Here is a 14,719-nt window from a genome sequence, read left to right on the forward strand (position 1 = left end):
CTGCCGGGCAAACAAGGAATAGGCGTGGTCGTGGCGCACGAGGTGTGGAATTCCTATCAGCCAGGTGATGATGGTTGAACTTGCTTCGGCTTCATTAACTTCCTGTCTCATGGAGCGGTTGTGAAGCTTAAACTGATTCGCTCAACAAACTGAGCACCTCTGATGAGCCACGCACTCTATTTATTGTCCATAAATCTTAAGAATCTGCTTTACAGATACCCCTGGGCTCATGTGTGGTTTAATCGAGGGCCAGAAAAGCAGTATTAGCCTGTAGTTCTCAAACTCCAGTGTGCACCTGCGTGCTTTGGGGGACGTGTTCAAACCCAGATGCAGCGAGTCCTGGGCGCTGCCTGTAAATTGCCTTTGTCTTGTGACTTTCACGTGAAACTTAGGATGTGTGGCTCTGCTGACCGACCACTCATACCCGGAAGCTAAGAATGTCTCCAGATAGAATCTTGGGACCTAAAATAGATTCTCCTGATTCACTGTAATCTACTGACATGACGTTCCCTCCAATGTATTTGCAAACTGCTTTGGGTTATGACTTCCTTTGTTCTGGAATTAGCAAAACTTCATAAATCCGTCTCCTCGATGTAGAAGGTTATCCAGGGAAACCTGAATCTGTGTTTCCGGGTGTGTTAGGGTTCTCTAACAGAACGGATTGATGATTGTAGAATAGAGATTTTATTAGACTGGCTCACAGCTGTGAGCTGGGTAGTCCAACAATCTCTGTCTCATGACTGAAAAGGTGAGAATCTTGGTAGATGGTCAGTTCTTGATGCTGGGTGTCACAGCAGTCTCAGTCTGGGGCTGGAGTCCTGGATGATTCCTGGAGAGCTGCTGATCATCAGTCTGCTGTAATCCTAAGGAAGTTGGTTTGAATGCTGGTAAAGGGAATGCCTCAGCAACGGCATAAGTAAACGGCCTCGCCAGAGAGAGTGAGAGCAAGCAGACAAAAATCAAAACATTCCTTTTTTTCACATCCTTTTATCTGAGTTTCCACCAGAAGGTGTGGCCCAGATTTAGGGTGGGTCTTTCTTCTTCAAATAATCTGATTAAGAAGATCCCTCACAGGTGTGCCCAGCAGTTTAGGTCCCAATTAATTCCAAATGCTCAGTTGACAACCAATTTTAGCCATCATGTGGGGCCATGCTCATTCATGTTCAGCTAAAGAGTAAGCTACCTTCTATTCTCTATGTCATAAAGATGAGGGCTGCATTTGAGTCAACATCTTTCCCATTCCCAGGCAATATAGGAATTCCCTGCATGTGGCTTTAGCACCACTGACCAGTCAGAAATAGCATCATTATCCTTGTAGCTTGATACCTTAAGTGTACACCAGAGCCACCTGGAGGCATGCTAAAACAGTTTGCTGGGCCCATTTGAGTTTCTAATTTAGTGGGTCTGAGATAACACTGCTGACCCATAGCTCATACTCTGAGATCTTTAAAGGATCAATCTGTGTCGGGTAGTGGTGGCACACACCTTTAATCCCAGCAATGGGAAGACAGAGGCAGGCAGATCCAAGTTCAAGGTCAGCCTGGTGTACAGAGCTAGTTAGGACAGCAGTCAGGGCTATACAGAGAAACCCTGTATCCAAAAAAAAAAAAAAAAAAGAATCAATTTGCAAGAGGTGTTGGGAGGAGGCTCAGCTGGTAGGGTGATGGCTTAGCAAGCACAAAACCCTGGGTTCTAGTCCCAGGACCCCATAAACCAGTGGTGGCCCATACCTGTAATTCCAGAAATCTGCAGAAGAGGCAGGAGGACCAGAATGTCAAGGTCATTTTTGGCTACATAGCAAGTTGGAGGCCAGAATGGAATACATGAGGCCCTGTTTTATTGTGTTTTTGTTTTTTTAAATCAATTTGCAGATTGTCAACTTCCAGCTGTACAATTTGTATTTGGACAGTGCCTGGAGTCAGATGGCCCCTTTCCACCTTCTCTTTCACAGTCACAGTCACCATTTTCCCTCATGGAGTGCTGCCCTAGACTAGGTGCCAAACAGGAAGGTGCCAGGAGACAGCACATACCCTGCAGGAGGCCCTGGAAGAGGGCGCCATGAAGAGACGAGGACGGGCTTTGTGAGATGACGGGTCTGTCTGCTTTTTCACTGAGTGCTGCTCACATGGCGGTGTGTGCCATTCCCCAGGGGTCTGTACCTGTGCAAAGACCTGTGTACCTGTCTTTACCTCAGTAAAGAAGGCACTGGAAGACCAAAGAAATGATGCCACTGAAGTTCAGCTCAGTGAACCAGTGAGTTCACTGGAGTTATTTATAGGAAGGTGAGTGATCCCCCAAGCAGCTGCACTGCCCCCAAGCCCCACTGCAGCATAGGTGCCTAGATAGGAGCTCCCCGACCCTTTAGTTACCCTTCCATCTACTGTAGACACTCCAGCATCTGCTAAGACAGTCTGGAGCTGGGCAGGATTATGTGCAGCTGGGGTAAGAGTGGAGGAACAGCTGTCATTTCAGGTGAGGCCCTGAGGACCCTCCCCAGACCCTCCTTCTCTGCGGGCACTTGAACAGATTTGATCCAGGGAGGGTCTCATGTGAGTAATTACAGATTACAGTTGGTCTCTTTTCAAGATGGCAATGGCCGTAGCCTGCCCAGAGAACCGTATTCCACAGCACAAGGGCATGTTCAGCGTGAACCATCTGTACCGTTTTCTGTAGGTGTGTTATAGTTTCACAAGTCTTCTCAAAAAGAGAAGAAAATTACATCAGTCTTGCTGCACCATTTCATGGACACTTTGACTTACTGGCCAGGTCACAGCTTACTTTAGTTCTCAAGCCTAGAAACAGACTTCAAAAGGTAAGGGCGGAATTTGTCTGTCTGGCAAAACCCCCACCCAACATGACCTAAACACTGAGTCGGCGGCGCGAGAATGAGATGAGTTGGTTCTCTTAGGGCAATGCCTGCATACTTATTCAAATTGAAAAATGATGTCAGACTGCTCCTGATAGAATTCAAGTCTGGCTTGGCAGACTGGTCTGCCTCTGAGGACCAGCTTTGCCAATGAGGTCAGCGTAGGATGCATTTTTCATAAATGAAATGACCTAAGGCAGCATCCCTATAGTTTAGGTGAAATAGATTTAAAATAATGATTATAATATAACAACAACAAAAAAGACATTTTGCCAATAACTTTGAGATTAAGAATTGGGGCTACCTAGTTTTTTAGAAATTATTTTGGGGTGCATATATGCAAAACCACTGCAGACTATTCATTTTGAGACAGGGCCTTGCTGTATGGCTCAGGTGGCCTCAAACTCTCAAATCTCCTGCCTCAATCCTCTGAGTACTGGGATCAGCTGTATACTCCTATGCCAAGCTTGAAGATCATATAAGTCAGTTCCCGCCCCCCCCACACACACTGTGACGTTACCAGAAATCTAACACAGTACAATTTCTTACACTTCTAGAGGTCAGGGGTCCAACACAGACCCGCTGGACCAAAGTCACAGTACGAGCAGGGGCATCTGGAGAAGGGAGAAACTACTGTGTTTTGCCTTTTCCAGCTTCTGGAAGCCTCTGACATTCCACAGCATACATCTCCCTCCATCTTCAAGCTAACAATGGCTACTTGAATCTTCCTCATGATACTGCCTCCAATTCTCTTCCAATAAGGATGGTTGTGGTTACACTGGGCCTGCCTAGATAATCCAAGACATATTCTTCTAAAGTTATCGGATTAGCCTGGCCATGGTGGCACATACCTTTAATCCCAGCACTCAGAAGGCAAAGGCAGGTGGATCTCTGAGTTCGATGTCAGCCTGGGATACTGAGCAAGTTTCAGGATAGCCAGGGCTACACAAAGAAACTCTGTCTCAAACAAACAAACAAACAAACAAACACACAAACAAATAAAATTAGCTGATTAGAAACTTTGATTTCCCCTTGTCAAATTCCATCATATATTCCTCGGCTCTGGGGACTAGGGTGTGGATATCTTGGGGAGACCATCATTTTGCCTATCACACCAGTATTCTACATCACCCTTATAGACACTAATTTCTCCACAGAGGCTAATTCCAGGTCCTCCTGGTTTGCTTTGAATAAGCTGCAGTGTAATCTAGTAACATATATCCAACACTCAATAAAACAAATGAACTGCTGGGCAGTGGCGGCACACGCCTTTAATCCCAGCAGTTGAGAGGCAGAGGCATAGATCTCAATGAGTTCGAGGCCAGTCTGGTCTACAGAGTGAGTTCCAGGATGGTCTCACAGAGAAACCCTGTCTCAAAAAAACACAAAACAAACAACCCACACAAGCCTATAGTGTCCAACCTCGTCAAATATTTACGTAGTTACAAGCCTTTAGCATCACTTTCCATAGCCGATACTGTGTTAATTGCCGGCACCTCTGCCTTCATCTTATTTTTTTCTCTATCCCCCGTCACTTTAATCCCCTTACTTAAAATTACATTTGTGTGTATGCGTGTGAGTGAACATGTCACGGCAGGTATGTGGAGACCACAGTAAACTTCTGGCAACTGAGTCTTTGCACTTAACCTGTGGGCCCCAAGAATTGAACTCGGGTTCCTGGGCTTGGAGGCAAATGCCTGCTGAGCTATCTTGCCAGCCCCACTCCACTCATTTTAAATAACTGACACCTTGTGGTATTTTCCAACCCAAACGCCAAGTTTTCTGGGAAGGGGAGATAGACAAGGGCTCATCTGGGGCTAGCTCGCACTTCTGTTTGACTTCAAGAAGGTCCGGCGAGAGGTTTTAGAGCGCCATATCCGGCCATACAAGGGACAAGGACCCTGGTACAGGTAAGGGGGCTAAGATGGGCTGTGGTCGGGGAGGAAAGCCTGCAAACCCTCAGCCTTCCACTCCCACGCGTCAAGAGCAGAGGCTAACGGTGCAAGCCCTCACGAGACCTGCCCTCGCGCAGCACAGTTGGCGGGTGGCGGGTAGCCAGTAAGGGTCCACACCACCGCTCCGTGAGACAAGCTTCCCCATTGGCTGGTCGCAGCGTCCATCACAGCGGCGCGGTCTGTCATTGGCCGGCTCCAGGCAGAGGCGGAGTTCACGATCAGCTGTGTGCCACATGCTCCACGTAAAAAAGGGCGCGGTGCGAGGTCTGGTGCGGCCATGGCGAGCGTGGACGAGGGTGGGCGCAGGAGGCCTCGACTGGCAGCGTCGCTGCAGATCAGCCCCGGACCCTGGAGGCCCTCGGGAGGCCAGGAGTCCACCGAGGCTGGGGGCGGGGCACCTGGGACCCCTGAACCTGGGCTGGTTAGGGAGCAGGAGGGCCGCGAGGAGGCCTGTAAGGCCCCGAGGGGCTCGGTCCTGCGCGCGGGGGCCGCGGGCGACTTCCCTATGGACGCCCGGGGGCTTAGCCTGCTGCCCAGGGACCCGCCCCCAGTGCAGGCGGTGGCCCTGCTCACCCAGTGCGTGGCTAACCTGGGCGTCTCTCTGACCTTCCTGGAGGACCAGACCACAGGTGGGGCCTGGGGCAGGTGTGTGTCTGTTGTGGGGTGAAGGAGCCACTAATTAATGCAGGAAGGTCAGGCTTCCTCCAGTGACCTGCTGAGCTGGCCACGATGAGCCTGGGGTCCCCCAGGTAAACCCCATTCACAAAGAAGCGAGGTGAACAGCTTGAAGGATCTGATGCCTTCAAGGCTGCAGCTAAGCAAACGTCTCCATCGGCCACCTCCGGTGAAAAGGGCTAGTTTCATGCAATCACAGTTGTCTGGGTTGGAGACTGCACCTTGATCATGGGGAGTGCCACTGTCCCCAAAAGGATTGCACACACCTGAAGGAACTTAAGTGTGTTCGTATCCTTGGATCAGGTGACCCAATTCTGAGATTTTTTTTTTTTTTTTAACCTGCTCTTGGGCTGTTACACCTGAGTTGATGGTGTTGAACAGAAAGAGCTTTTAAGAGGAGGGTCCCTGGAAGAGAAAAATAAAAGGCTGAGTCTGGTGGCAGGCAGGAAGCTGTCCTATGGGGTGGGGGAACTTCCTCCTAGGTTCTATGCTACCTCCCCCAAAGTGCCTACCCTTCCTGTCGTTCATGCTTGTTCCAGAAGGCTCTGTGAAAGCCAGGTTGAGTTCGCAATGGGGATATCATGGAAAGACACACACCACCTGCTGCCTGTAGAGTGCCCACTTAGTGTGCTAGACCCTCCTTGTTGATCTGATTGTCATCTCTTGTCAGGAGTCAGGAGGATTACGGGGAAGGAGGAGGCTAGGGTTGATAAATCCCTTCTAGAAATGGTGGAGATGGGGCTGACGTCCAGGAGGCGCCTTCCTCAAGATCTCTTCCCCAGGTCCAGACTCCTCATTCTCTGTGTGTGCAGAGCTGGATGGGTTGGTCTGTCCTGCGGGAACAGGGAAAAGCAAGATGGAGGCCAAACAGCAGGCAGCCCTCTCTGCCCTTCAGTATATCCGGAAGCAGCTGGAAAGACCAGGTAGCCATGGCCTAACTGGGGTGGGCAACTGTGTGTATGTGTGCATGTGGTGTGTGCATGTGGGGGCTAGGAGCATATGGTAAGGTGTGTGTGTATGTGGGAGGGTGGGAGTGTATGGTGGTGTGTGGGTGTGGGTGTAAGTGTGTATGGTGGTGTGTATTGTGTGGTGTGTGGGGTGTAGTGTATGTATGGTGGGGTATGGGGAGGTGTGGTGGTGGGGTGTATGGTGGGGTGTATGTGTGTGGTGTGGTGTGGGGGGGTGTAGTGTGTGTATGGTGGGGGTGTGTGTGTTGGGGTATGGGAGTGTAGTGGGTGTGGGGGGATGTGGGTGTGTATGGTGGGGTGTGTGTGTGGGGGGGGTGTAGGTCTACAGCCCCATCTGGGCATCAGCATGGAGAAATGGGCGGCCTCTGCTGATGTCCCACACTGGAGCTAGGGAGCGCAAGAGCAGCTGCTGGTGGACTCTGTGCCTGGAAGGTGGAGACTTTGCCTCCTCTGCTTGGCCTCCCAAAGGATGGGAAGACTCAGCACCCGTGCAGCTAGCTCCTCTTGTCTCTTTCAGAGCCCCCTGTGACTCCCCGCCAGTCTCTGCTCACCTCCCTCGGCACCGGTAGGGAGGCACTTGGCTCGACCCCTGGTGCCTGCTCTCAGGGCAGGAGGGCAGGGCGGGGGAAGCATGACTTGTGGGTCCTGCACTGTCCTCTGGTCATTGTGCAGAGAATATCGTGACCCATGAGCAGCGCTGTGCAGCTGTGGTCAGTGCCGGCCTGGACCGACTGCTGAAGGACAGCTCACCGTACCAGGCCTGTAAGGGGACGGTGGCCGCAGTCATCCTGGAGAGGGGTAGGAATTGCCCTGCCCCCATCCCATATCCACACACAAGCTCAGGCCCCCGGCCTGAGTTTTCTGTCCCTTCCTGCACAGAGGTCCAAGGCATGATTGGTCACTCCAAAGAGACCTACGAGCTGGTGGCGCTGGGCACAGGCAGCAGCAGCTATGCTGGCTGGCTGGAGTTCTCTGGCCGGCGGCTCCACGACTGCCATGGTTTGGTGATCGCCCGCAGGGCCCTGCTGAGGTGAGGGGCAGGCAGGCGTGGGTGGGGGGTGGGGGGTGGGGTGTCTGTGGCAGGCTGCCTAGGACCATTACCCCACCCCACCCCCTGCCTGTCACTCCCAGGTACTTCTTCCGGCAGCTCCTGCTGGCCACACAGGGGGGTCCCAAGGGCAAGGAGCGGTCAGTGCTGGCCCCCCAGCCTGGGCCTGGACCCCCCTTCGCCCTCAAGCCCGGGGTCTTCCTGCATCTGTATGTGAGCAACACTCCCAAGGGGGCGGCCCATGACAGCTAGTACGTGTCTGGGGCTGGTGGTCCCTCGGTTTCATTGTGGGGGAATCAGGGTGTGAAGAGTGCCCTGATTCTGGGCTTCTGCCCCCTTCTCCCACCTCCACAGCTTCCCGCTGGCCTCAGAAGACAGTGACCTGCACAGATCAGCCTTCCGTCTGCAGGCCCATGTCTGCGGGCAGCTGAAACCTGTATCCTATGTGGCGCCTGCCCTCCGCAATAGCCACGTGGGCTGCCTTTCAGCCAGTGACAAGTTGGCACGTTGGGCTGTCCTTGGGCTGGGCGGTGGGCTGCTGGCCCACTTCCTGCCACCACTGTATGCCACCAGTCTCGTCCTAGGTGAGGGGCACAAAGAGCTGGGGCAGAGAATGGGCTGTGAGTGAGGAGGATATGGTGACTCAGGCCACGCCCTGTGCCTTCTGCCCACAGCTGACCCCTGCCATGACCCTCCAACTGTGAACAGGGCCATTCATTCCCGGCCTAGACTGGACAGTGCCTTGGGGTCATGTCTTCCATATCCATATGTCCGCACCACCTTGCACCTGTTTGCTGGGCCCCTGGTGGCCCCCTCCGACCCCATGCCCAGCGCCTGCCATGGCCTGAGCCTCAACTGGAGCCTGGGGGATCCTGACATCGAAGTTGTTGATGTGACCACTGGATGTGTGAAGACTGAGTGAGGAGGGCCCTGTGGGACTGAGCCTTATTAGCAGGGAGCTCATGGGTAGGGCACCTCATCCCCCCCCCCACACACACACACAGGGTAAGAGCACTGGGGTGGCTTGTGCCTCCTGTGACTCCGATAACACAGGCCCTGGGCAGGAAGAGATTGTGTGAGTGGCGTGGGCAGGCCTGCCTATTCTTTCCCAGTGACCACCGCGTGTCTTCTCAGGGCCAGCACCGGACCCGCCTCCCGCCTCTGTAAAGCGGCCTTTCTCGCGGGGTTCCGCCAGGTTGCCAAAGCTCTGGAGAAGCCCCAGCTCCTGTCTCTGAAGACCTACGAGGCTGCCAAGGTGGACTTCCTTTCTCTCCGACCCTCTCCTCCACTCACAACACTCTTAGCGGACAGATGACTTACTCATCCTGTCTCCTCCTCTCCACGCTAGGCTGTGCCCTACAGGGAAGCTCGCCAGCAGCTCTCTCTCCTGCTGGACCAGCAGGGCCTGGGGGCCTGGCCCTCAAAGCCACTGGTGGGTAAATTCACACACTGATCCAGACTTCGAGGGACAAGGACCCTGGTGGACTTGGACCTCTCCAGTGGGAGAACCTACTGGAGGCCAAGCAAGGGGAGGTGGAAAGCATAGTGGGGGAGGGCAGGGCTAATTGCGGGGGGTGGGGGGTGTCCGGCAATACCCAGTAGTTGAAGAGCAGAGACTCTTGGATGTCTCGTTTGAATAAAGAAATGATCACTAGTAGTCTGTGTGTTTGGGGGTGTTGAGGTAGTGGGTCATTGTGAGGAGCCTTTCATGCCACCACAAGTGGGAGCTCAGACCCTGCCCTCCAGAACTACTCTGCTGTCATCCAGTTTGCAGACCTGAAAGTAGACTTGGGAGGGTCCGAATGCTGGCGCAGGTCCGGGTGGAGCAGGAGAGCAGGCTGGGAGCATTTTCTTGCCTGTGAGGCCTGAATCCCTTCCTTTCTGAGGCTTAGGCTTGGGGAGCTAGGAACACATGGGTCCTGTGCTGGCTCTTGCGGTGTTTTGTGGGTTAAGTGCCCATATTGAAGGATGCGGGGTGGCAGCAGGCACCGGGAGTCCTTTCTCTGGGGCACTTGGCTGCAGAAGCCCGCCGCTGCCCACTGTGGAGAAGCCAGCACTTTCCAGTTGAGGGTGGATGCTGCTTCCGCCCTCCCCTCCAGGGTGCCGCAGTGGATGCAGAAGGAAGATGGCTGCATCTGCAAACCTGGAGCCCTGCCAGTTCAGGGAGCTGGTGTTGGCCCCGCACCCCCATTCCACAGCCCAAAGCTCTCCGCATCCCCCTCCTTTCCCGGTTCAGAGCGCACTGACATGGAGAGGCCCGGTTAAGCTGGTCAAGGCTGCTGATGTTGATGGCTAGTGTTCTGTGGGAACATGGCCGGCTAAGGGATGCACACGTGTCCTGGGCATCTGAAGTAGCTCTAGGGAGCAGCGTTTAACTCGGGGTGGGTGGAGAGGGACATGGCAAACGGGAGCAGCAGTGCTGGGAGGTATGAACCGGCATTCTTCTCGGGTGTGGACACAGGTGCTTTGGTGCCTGGGCCTTCAGATTGGAACCAGGGATTAGAACATTGGTACTCTGGTTCTGCCTTTGGGCTTAAACTGGAGCAGCCCAGGCATTCAGATAGCCAATCAGATGACTCCCCAGCCTCAACAGTGTTGCCCATTCTAACAACCCCGAGTCTGTGTGTCCTGTTGGCCTCTTGATCTGTCTCTCTGTTGGCCATTAACTGATACAGATGGCTCCGCCCAGAGCTGTTGTTCAGGGCCAGGTTGGTCTCTCTACCTTGTGTCCCATGGTCAGCCTCTGAGCCTGTGTGCACACTGGTAGACTTGTGGAGAGAGATACCAGGCCCTGTATCTGCAGGTCACACGTCTGCAGAGTCAAGTGGCAGCAGATCAGAACACCCATGGCAGAAAAATCCATGTGTGCCTGTGGTTTGTTCCTTACTCTTGCGGTGGGGGATCACCCAGCTCCCAAATAGTCACTCATGGAGGCTTAGTCTTAATTATAAATGCCTGGACTTAGCTTGGCTTGTTTGTTGCCAGCTTTTCTTAAATTAACCCGTCTGCCTTTTGCTCTGGGCTTTTACCTTTTCTTTCTTCTGTAACCGTTTCTTACTCTGTTGCTGGTTGTGTAGTTGGGTGGCTGGCCCCTGACGTCCTCCTCCTCCCCCCTCTACTTCTTCCTCCCAGATTTCTCCTTCTATATATCCTCTCTGCCTGCCAGCCCGCCTCTCCTTTCTCCTGCCTTGCTATTGGCTGTTCAGTTCTTTATTAGACCATCAGGTGTTTTAGACAGGCACAGTATCACAGCTTCACAGAGTTAAACAAATGCAACATAAGCAAAAGTAACACACCTTAAATAATAATCCCCAACATGTACCTGATTTGTAGATTCCATTACTCCCTAGATAACCCAGCCTGACACCTATTTATATATTGTTCATGCCTCACTCTGTATTACAGATGATTCTGAGAGGAACTGAAGCATGCAGGAGGGGAAGCTCTGGGGTAGAGCCTCATGCCAGGTCTAGCTCCCACCGTGCCAGGCTGGGCATAAGTTATATGAGAATACTGTAATGTATTTTAATATTTTTCGTTTAGATTGGTGTACGAAAGTGATTGGTTGGTTGATCTTCCCCTCCCACAGCCCTCTGTCCATCTTGTCGGTCTCACCCCACTCCCACCCCACCCCTGCCCCTGCCTCACTTCCTCCTCCTGCTGCTGCTTGTATTTTGCTGCCTTTTTGTGTTTTTAACTCTTCCCCGAGGAGACCTTTAATCCCCCTGAGATTGAACATCTCCACAGCTACTAAGGAAATCAGTGTGGTGGGTTTCTCCAAAAACAACTTCCATACAGGCCAGCTGTACACTCCTGGGTGTTTACTCTAGAGTCTGAGTCCTACCACAGGGGCATCTGCATGTCCGTGTTCATCGCTGCTCTATTCACAATAGCCAGGAAACGGAGCCAGTCCAGATGTCTGTCAACCGATGAATGAATAATCATGTCTATGCAGTACATAGACACAATGGAGTTGTGTGTAGCCGGAAAGAACAGCGAAATGGCATTGGCAGGAAGATGGGTGGAACTGAGAGTTATTTTAAATGAAGTGTCTCCACCCAGATCTAGAAGACAAATATATGGTGTGTGTGTGTGTGTGTGTGTGTGCAGGTGCAGGAGAGACCAGAGGTTGACACTGGATATCTTCCTTAATTGCTTCCACCATGTTTTGAGACAGGGTCTCCTGTAGTCCTGGGGTTATGTGTCTGGGCTGGGCTGGCTGGCAGCCACTGAGCCCCTGGGACCCTCCTGTCTCCACTCCCCGGTATAGGCACTGCCACAAAGCTTTAATTTTTAAACTAAAAAAAGTGGTGGGGGGGCATACACATAACCTCTCCCAAGTGGAAGCCAGAGGGCAGCTTTCAGGAAGTCGATTCTCTCCTGCCATATGGGTCTGGGGAATTGAACTTAGGTCATTGGGTTTGAAGGCAGACACCTTTGCCTACTGAGCCATCTCACTGGCTCTAGGTGCTGGGGACTGAGCTTAGGCCCTCATGCTTGTGTGGCACTCTGCAGGATAGAAGTGGTCATCTTTACAAGGTGAGGCAGGCCTCCTGGAAGACCACAGTGAGGGCCGCCTGCCGTCTGTACTCTCCCATCTCAGTAGCCGGCCAGGGCTGCTGGACTCTTTACCGTGACCTTGGATTTGACTCAACCTCTCTGAGCCCTATTTTGCTGACCTATAAAAAGAGGACCAAGTGAGGTCATTGCTGGTTTCCTCCTGGCTCAGCTGTCCCTGCCTTTGTTCTGCAGCTCTGGGCTGCTGTGGAGATCTGCATTCCTCCCAGTCAGGTCCGCATGTTTGGAGAGGTTAGGTAGAGCCAGGGTCATCAGGCTAAGCAAAGGTCAGAGAGCAGGCAGGGGGGTAGAAGGGCCACAACAGAAAATTGAGTCCTCAGGAGCCCACCAGGTAAAGGCCTCGGTGAGCCTCTTGCTGAGAGAGGCGATACAAGGAAGCTGGTAACCTTCTTCTTGACACTTTTGAAATCATTTCTCATGCTTGTGATTTTCCAGAGATGAGGGTTCTGGAAACCCCACATCTATTCATTAGCCCACTTACTACCCACTATTTGCCCCGGGAGACGACTTAAGTTGATGGACTATTCCTACCGCAGTGGTGATGGCAGCCAGGCCCAGAAATGGATCAGCCACTCTGCCTCGGTTTTATGTCCCCGAGCCCGTGGTACCCATTAATCACATAATCACTGAGTAAACAAGTTATTCAAAATGACATTAACTCTGCTGTGATCTGCCAAGAAGTACTCTTTGTCCCTTCGCTGTACCTTTGGGCCTGCCGATCCTTCCCTCCCCAGCCTGTCTTTACCTTACACAGTATCTGCCTAGCTCCCTTCACTGGACTCTATTATCTCAGGGTGACGGAGTCTGTTAATGTCTTCTTGGCCTGATCACCCCCCCCCCCCCGGGGGGGGGGGGAAGTTTTGCTGACAGTAGCATATTTAAATTGGGAGCTGATGTAACCTATCCTGGCACACTCCTGCAAGGCTTCTTGGGTGCCTTCCTCAACTTCCAGCCCCCTTCCCTACAGCCCTAGCCTGTGGGAACTTTTCTGGACCTCAGCAGGCTCTGCATCGTGCTGTCTGTCTCTCGGGTTTCATCTCCGTTCCAGTGGCAGAGTATGCACCCAGTAGAAGCATGGACTCAGGGGACCAAGGCTCTGCTCTGCCTTCCTAGTTCCTAGGTCCCCCGTGTGGCAAGTGAATATGGATCCCAGCCATCCAGGCTGCAAGCTGATGGTAGGGTTCAGCCAGGAGTAGACAGGGCTGTTCCTGGCTCCTGACTGTCTTCAGGTCCCGTCTGCCATCAGTCCTGGAGGGAGACTGTTTATGTCATGTCTCCTCCCTTTGAGTCTCCTGCCTGGGAGTTGGGAGGAGGGGGGCACGGACAAGCTGTGATTAGAACACCAGCATTGTAGGGGCTCTCTTCACAGAAATGTGTCTGGGTGAGGACAGAACCTGCTCTAGACAGGACTCGGTGGGGCTGGGACCCAGCTCCACATGCAAAGCACTTGCAGTGCCGGGAGTCAGAGGCAAGGAGATCTCCTGGACTCCAGCCTCGTCGAATCAGTAACTGCCAGGTCAAGTAAGAGACCCCGGTTCACAATAGAACCAGACAGAGGTAGACTTCCCAGATGCCCCTGCCTTGTCCCTGTTCCCTTAGCAACACACATGTCAGGCTCCACCCTCAACTCCACCTCCAAGTACTGACTGGAGTGCTCCACCCAGCATGGACCAGTGTGTGTCCACTCCCCCGCTAAAGGACATCTCAGCAATCATGAAGAAAGTGCTGTGAGAGTCTGTACCAGGACTTTGTGTAGATTTAAATTTTCATCCCTGGGCAGGCAGCTTGTTTTTTGGTTTTGTTTTGCAGGGTTGTTTTTGTTTTTGTTTTTTAGGACTATATATTCCCGGCTGACTTGGACCTTGTGGTGATCCTCCCAGCTCTGCCTCCTGGTGCTGGGGTTGCAGCTGTGTACCTCCACAGCTAGTCCCCCCAGTTCTGGGAATCATCCCGAGGGTTTATGCACACCAGGCAAACTACCAACTGAGCTCCATTCCCAGACGCCGGTTACTGTTAGGAGCAGTCTTAGCTCTGCAGTCCGTCATAGGAAATTCGGTGCTGACTCTGCGTCCACAGTAGGGGACCATCTGGGGTACACATGTGATGAGGGGGGGCTCTGCGGGTCAGTAAGGAGCCGAGAGGCTAGAGCCACACACACTGGGCTTAATTCTTTAATCCATCACCTGATGACCTTGGGATGTCTACATTGTGCCTCAGTTTCCTCACGGAGCAGGAGGCGGCTGTGGTGAGGTTAAGTGATGATTAGATGTGAAGGCATGGGGCCCAGCATCCCTGATGGGCAGTGTGGTCCTCACCCATGGATAACTACCTCACTCTCTCCCCTCTCTTGTGGAGCAGCCCTCTCATTTTCCCAAGACCTCACTGTCCTCAATGTCAGCCTAGCATCTGCTCCCAGGTGAGCCTAAAGCTTCATGAACCAGTTGGTGTCAGGTTTAGGCTTGGTATGTAACCCACTTAAGGCCAGTGAGAAGACGTGTCTGGGATTCTAGGATAAAGGGAGCTTTTGCTCTTCAGGGCCTGGTGGAATGAAAGTGTGAAATTTGGAGCTGGTGAAGCCATCTTGTGGCCAGGAGGAAAGCCTAGGCGTGAAGGTAATATACCCAGAAAG

General features: G+C 52.7%; 1 protein-coding gene and 1 long non-coding RNA gene across 4 annotated transcripts; one reads left to right on the forward strand and one right to left on the reverse strand.

Moving 5' to 3' along the window:
* Window positions 1–2,091: 2,091 nt before the first annotated feature.
* LOC121829443 (uncharacterized) lies at window positions 2,092–4,832 on the reverse strand. Its single transcript, XR_013051334.1, has 4 exons — window positions 4,695–4,832; window positions 2,720–2,792; window positions 2,370–2,437; window positions 2,092–2,205 (listed from the first exon to the last, which is right to left on the reverse strand). It is a non-coding gene; the product is annotated as an uncharacterized LOC121829443 (long non-coding RNA).
* A 186-nt stretch (window positions 4,833–5,018) lies between these two features.
* On the forward strand, window positions 5,019–9,169 carry Adad2 (adenosine deaminase domain containing 2). 3 transcript variants are annotated; one of them, XM_006990171.4, is made up of 10 exons: window positions 5,019–5,450; window positions 6,279–6,419; window positions 6,982–7,029; window positions 7,137–7,262; window positions 7,344–7,494; window positions 7,596–7,763; window positions 7,867–8,096; window positions 8,187–8,430; window positions 8,647–8,767; window positions 8,861–9,169. In XM_006990171.4, the coding sequence occupies exons 1-10, from the start codon at window positions 5,099–5,101 to the stop codon at window positions 8,963–8,965; spliced, it is 1,686 nt and encodes a 561-aa protein (XP_006990233.1). In that variant the 5' UTR covers window positions 5,019–5,098; the 3' UTR covers window positions 8,966–9,169. The 3 variants fall into 3 exon arrangements, with proteins under 3 accessions (XP_006990233.1, XP_076428324.1, XP_042133705.1); XM_042277771.2 differs by having other exon boundaries at window positions 5,038–5,117; XM_076572209.1 differs by lacking the exon at window positions 7,596–7,763 and having other exon boundaries at window positions 5,035–5,450.
* The last annotated feature ends 5,550 nt before the right edge of the window (window positions 9,170–14,719 follow it).

The sequence above is a fragment of the Peromyscus maniculatus genome, chromosome 5, assembly GCF_049852395.1.
Source record: "Peromyscus maniculatus bairdii isolate BWxNUB_F1_BW_parent chromosome 5, HU_Pman_BW_mat_3.1, whole genome shotgun sequence".
NCBI lineage: Eukaryota > Metazoa > Chordata > Mammalia > Rodentia > Cricetidae > Peromyscus > Peromyscus maniculatus.